At 48.3% G+C, this 6000-nt stretch overlaps 1 protein-coding gene across 1 annotated transcript in view; it reads left to right on the forward strand.

Annotated features, from left to right (window-relative positions):
- Best3 (bestrophin 3) overlaps positions 1–5579 on the forward strand; it is a 41634-nt gene extending 36055 nt beyond the window's left edge. The window contains exon 9 of the mRNA XM_038315003.1: positions 4667–5579. Coding sequence (XP_038170931.1) covers positions 4667–5579 — 913 coding nt within the window. The remainder of the gene's footprint in view (positions 1–4666) is intronic.
- Positions 5580–6000: the final 421 nt, after the last annotated feature.

Below are 6000 nucleotides of genomic sequence, written 5' to 3' on the forward strand. Positions count from 1 at the left end.
GAGGATACCTCTCCTTACTTCATCACGAGGTACGTGAAACCTCAAGTGTCCTTCCAAAGGTCCAGCTTCAGGCTGGAAGTGTGGGACATTTCCAAGGCGTGTTTCCTACCTTATGCATTCATGGACACTGCTGTTCACATAGCCTTTCCCGTGCAGGCAATTCCAAAACCACACAATTTCAGCCAGGAGGACAGAGTCCAAACCCTCATAGCATACCCCAAGATGATCATCCCACCAACTAAAAAGCTTGCTAATTCCCGCTACCTCAGTTGTCTGAGGCACTGCCTTGGCAAGGAATGCCTTCATCACTTCTTCATCCACGCGGTTCGAATTCTTTGTAGAAAACTTGCCGGCACAAAGACTTCATTTCAAATGTAAACATCTGTATGCGTGCTATCTCCTTCCTTTGAAATTGTAGGTAATAAGGTCTATAATGCAGAGGATTCTTCACGGTAGAGGCTCAGTTAGCAATACAGTCTCGCAGATGAACCTTGTGTGTCCGCACCACAGTCTTAGGGGGCAGGAAAGTACAAAGGAATCTCCTCAGAGGGTCTCCCCAGTGTGGGTCAGTTAGCTGAGGTTTTCCCCGTCTCCTCACTTGCTTGTCTCGCCTTCTGCAGCCTGACTAGGGGTCTGTAGGTGAGAATACATCTCCACTACACTAGCGCACAGTTGAAGCCCTCTACTTTTTCCACACTTATTTGGGAGGGTGTGTGTGCATGAGCACGTGTGTGTGTCTGTGTGTCTGTGTGTTTCTGGTTTTGTTTTTTTGATCCCCCTCCCCAGATAGGGTTTCTCTGTGTAACAGCTCTGGCTGTCCTGGAACTCGCTTTGTAGACCAGGCTGGCCTCGAACTCAGAGGTCCGTCTGCTTCTGCCTCCCAAATGCTGGCAAATTAAAGGCGTGCGCCACCACCACCACCTCTGTGTGTCTGTGTGTAGGTCAGAGGATAAGTTACCGATACCTGTTCTCTCCTACCGCATAGGTTCCAGAGTTCAAACTCAATCCAGATAGGCAGCAAATGCCTTTATCCACTGAGCCATCTCGCTGGCCCAGTTTTTTATTTTGTTTGCTGTTTCCTTTTGCGTCACAAAGTTTTGAAATAATATTACTACAGATGTTTTTTGTTTTTTTTCCTAGAAAACCATGTGCCTCTTACCAGGTAGGGTACCTTACATGTAGTTAAGGGAGACAACCCGAAATAAATAGTCAGTGTCCCAAGTAGAGGGCATATGCCTGTCCTGTAAAGAGAAGGTGCCAGCCTGACCTCCTGTCTCCGAGTACCTCCAGCGTGGCTGTCCTAGTGAGCAACTGTGTTTGCCACTCCGCTGTGTCCTCCCCAGCTAAACAGACAGCTGTGAAGTGTGACTAATGAGGTCCTGGGAGCTGACCTCATGAAACCCAATGAGCAGGGTCACTGGGGCCACCGAAGCATGAGTCTGCATCTCCCAAGGCGATGTAACAGGATCTGCACTCGCTCTGGAGGGAGGGTCAGGAGACTATCCGTTAGCCAAGGACACTGCTGGGCTTCAGAACAACAGCACGGGGCTGTAATCGGGCACCATCCCGGGACATTTAGCTGTGTGATGGTCTCATCCATCTTTCATTTGTAACCACAGAAACGCTTTTTTTTTTTTTTTTTTTTTTTGGTGGTTCTCTTTGCACTTTCCTGGTTCCACCTGCGTTCTACCAGCCTTTTCCTTTATGGCACAGAAAACACACCTGGCATAAGGTAGCTCGTCACCACCGATATGATCACCAGTCCTGGACTGGCACAGCAGGGTTGCTGTTGCTCCCTAGGCCAGCATGAGCAACTGGCATTTCAGGACAAGTGTTTTAAGTTGTTCTCCGAACCCCCATTAATGCTGAAGTTGACAGAGATGTGGGACAACCCTGGAATCTGAGGAAGGAGTAGGCCTCACTGCCCAATGGGCCTCGTTGCCTCGCTGGCTCATTTTATTTTAGCCTTGAAGGAGATTTTAAAAGAGTAAACTCATTAAATGTCAGCATTTCAGTGGAAAATCCTTAGCCACGGCAAATCCTTCAAACCTACCAGGGACCCCAATCACAAGGAGAGCCCATCTCACCTCCACATCTCTTTTCCATGATGGGCTGACTTCTCCTCTCAAGTCCAAACAGAGTAGCAGAGATGTTGAGCTTTCAGGAGACATGTCTCAGTTCCTTCTGAGGTCTGCATTTTACTTCTTGTTCTGTCCTGGGCTCTAGTGCATTGCTTGATACCTGGGTGGCAGGTTTAACACCAAAGGAGAAAGTAACAAAAAGCATTGGCCTCCCTAGCTAGTCAGGCACAGTGAATCTCCCAGACCTCAATAACCTGTCCATAAAGTGTTGGTAACAATAGCAACATGAACTGACATCTTTATCATGATAGTTAAATGAGCATTCACTGTTGCTTACATCCCCTCTCCTTTGCATTTATGAGGTGGGGGAAGGGTGAGCACACATGCTAAGGCGCATATGCAGTGGCACAAGTGTGGAGGTCAGAAGAAACTTTATAGGTTGGTTCTCTCCTTTCACCTTTGCTTGGATTCTTGGGGTCATATTCAGGTTGCCAGATTTATGCAGCAAGCACTCATTCCACTGAGCCGTCCATCCCACCGGTTCTGACAGTCTCTAGAGTTTAGCTATTTGTCGGAGGAGCTGCTTGTTAGTTCCCGGCTGCTCAGACCCAAAATAATCACACAGAAACTGTATTATTTAAATCATTGTTTGGCCCATTAGCTCTAGCTTCTTATTAACTAACTCTTACATATAATTTAACCCATTTCTATTAATCTGTATATCCCCACGTGACTGTGGCTTACTGAGTAAAATTCCTCGCATCTGTCTCCGGTGGCTCCATGGCATCTCTCTGACTCTGCCTTCCTCCTCCTATGCTATAGGCCAAGCCAGTTCTTTATTCATTAACCAATAAAAGCAGCACATAGACAGAAGGACCTCCCACACCATTAGCTATGTCCCATTATTTTTTTATAGAGTGAGGGGAACGATGGGACCTGGGGAAATCTGTCTTTATTTCAACTCTACTAAAAACAAAAGAACACAGGTTTTGTATAGTACATATGAACATTCAAGTTCCTAGATCAGTAATTTCCAAAGTGTGATCTAGGAAGCCCCTGCAGGTCACCAATACTCTGGGAGGGAATCCGTATGGATAAAACTATTTTCATCCTAGCATTACAGTGTTATTCTTTTTTTAAAAAAAGTATTTATTTATTGATTATGTATACAATATTCTGTCTGTGTGTATGCCTTCAGGCTAGAAAAGGGCACCAGACCCCATTACAGATGGTTGTGAGCCACCATGTAGTTGCTGGGAATTGAACTCAGGACCTTGGGTAGAGCAGGCAGTGCTCTTAACCTCTGAGCCCTCTCTCCAGCCCTACGGTGTTATTCTTTCATTTTCATCCTTTTTCTAAGTGTACGGAAATCCCCTCTGTTCTGCCATTTTATTTCCACAGATTGTAGTTACACAGACTCAACCATAGTCCAAAAATATTAAGCAGAAGGTTGCAGGAGCACACAGTTCATAGATTTTTAAATCGCATGCCGTTCTGAAGGGTGAGCTATATCCTGAGCCATCACGCTTTATGTCGTCTCCTGGGCTGTGCCTCAGTCTTTGTCCAGTGCATCTGTGTGCTTGCCCTACCTGCTCCTCACTTACGAGCCAACACGGTCCTCCGACCAACGGGCGCTGCATCCAAGGCTTGTGCTCAGGGATACCTTGACTTATGAATCTGTTTAACACACAAGAGTGGTGATGCTGGTAGCGTCTGGCTGTGTCTAGGAGAAGCTGTAAGATGTTCCCTTTAGTGAAAAATGAAAGCCTCGATTAATGCCGAGCTTTTTAAATATGGACAAGAATGCGACTCAGGATATTGTTAAGAATGGAAAAATAACCCATGCTGGTTTTGTTGTCAGGCTCGATGCTACCAAAGCTATGGCTGGATGGGCACGGTGGCTCAGCTGGTAAGAGCACTGGCCACGCAAGCCCGACGACCTGAGTTGGAGCTCTGGGACCCACGTGGTGGAGGGAGAGAACTGACTCCCCCTACCAGAGGTCGTTCTACAAGCATGCGATGGCACGTGTGCGCCCACACTCTCACACAAGCAACACACAATTAAAAGATTAATTAAAAAGCAAGTTATAGCCGCATAGCCAAGTACGGTAGCACCAGCCTATAAATCCCAAAATGGGAAGTGGAGAGAAAAAGACCAGAAGGTTAAATCATCCTAGGCAATATTGCAAGTTTGAGGCAAGCCCGGAATACACGAGAATCTGTTTCTAAATAAATAAATAAAGTGATAGCCACGTGGTTAGTACGTGTTTAGCTAAGGTGGAAAGGGCGTTACCATCTATGGTCTCGTGCTATCTGGGAATCCACTGGGGATCTTGGAATGTAGCTCCCAGCCATAAGGAGGGTAAGGGACTTCTATTCAGCGGAATTTCCCAGAGGCTACTAGATATATGATAATGCCACCGCTTTAACCTTAATGGAACACGTGCTCGTACATTCTTGCCTTTCACGTTCCTCGGTTATCACTTTGGGTGTGTAAAATAGCAGTTGCCGTAGGTGGCCTCTCAACTTTGAGACCGCTCACAATTCAGTCCTGCAGCTACTCTGTCTTTTGTCGCGCGCTTCAGGCTGTCCGGGTCCGAGTTCCCCGAGGAGGACTGGCTATGGAACTATGAGAAGCACGGCCACCGGCGCTCGGTGATGAGGAGAGTCAAGCGCTTCCTGAGTACCCACGAGCACCCCAGCAGCCCCAGGAGGAGGACTTTTGGCAGGCAAGCCAGCGATAGCTCCATGTTCTTCCCGCCCAGCCCAGCTCGGGATCTGTTGGACGTGCCTCCGAGAAATCCCCACCGAGCCTCTCCCACGCGGAAGCAATCCCACTCCCTAGAGGGTAGCCCTAAACTGCATTCCAGCATGGGCGAATTGTCCACCATCAGGGAGACCAGCCGCACGAGCACTTTGCAAAGCCTGACTCCACAGTCCAGCGTGAGGGCCTCCCCTACCAAAACTCCCCAGGTCCCTGAGGTCCTGATCACAGCGGCCGAAGCACCGGGGTCCTCATCAGATAGCCATGACCATGACTCTACTGCCTCCATCTTGAGCCTCGAGTTCACTGGGGTGCAACCTAGCAGGACCGAGCAGCAGGAAGACCCCTCAGGGAAGGCGACGCCATCTGGGGACCGCAATCCCCAGGCTGTCTCAACCAGTACTGAAAGAGACTTGTTTACGTTTGAGGAAGATCCGTGTGATGACAGATTCCCCCAAAGGTGGAGCCTTCCAGAGTTTCGGGAGTCCAGGCACACCTCCTTGGGAAACTTAGGTCCAGATCCTATGAGCCCCGGAGCTGCTCTCTTACCTGACACTGAAGCATCCTCAGAGACCAGCACAATCCGTCCCAGGGCTAGCTCTGGGGTCTCTCCTGACATCCTGTTCTTAATGGAAAACCTGGCCACTAAGGAAACAGACATCCTTGAGTTTAACAATGAGCACCCTGAAGAATCACCTAAGGGAACGCCCCAGCGCCCCAGGACCTGGTTCTAGCTCACCTTCTCCTCTCCACAGCTGTCAGTACCAGCTTGGGGACAGCCCCCAGGAGCTGGCCAGTGTTTAGAAAAATAATCCTACTGTACAAGCTTAGAACTCTGAAGGGCATTATGGTCCTGCAAAACCCAAACGCAACCACATTGTCTAACGCAAAAGGGCTTTCACGGAAGTTGTATGGCCCGAAATGAATTATCATAACCAAATATGGGATCTCATATAAATGTTCATGGCTTATACATCCATACATGATTAGCGTTGGAAAGGACCATTCAGATCATAGTCTAATCCCCTAGAAGGCCCAGACACAAAGGGTCCCATTTCTTTCCTGGTTCCATCCCCTACCTCTCTTCCTTTAGCTACAGAGACAAGGCTAGACCATGCCATGCCCAGAAGTTCTTTCTGCTTAGAGCTGTTCAAC

This window comes from Arvicola amphibius, chromosome 17 (genome assembly GCF_903992535.2).
Source record: "Arvicola amphibius chromosome 17, mArvAmp1.2, whole genome shotgun sequence".
NCBI lineage: Eukaryota > Metazoa > Chordata > Mammalia > Rodentia > Cricetidae > Arvicola > Arvicola amphibius.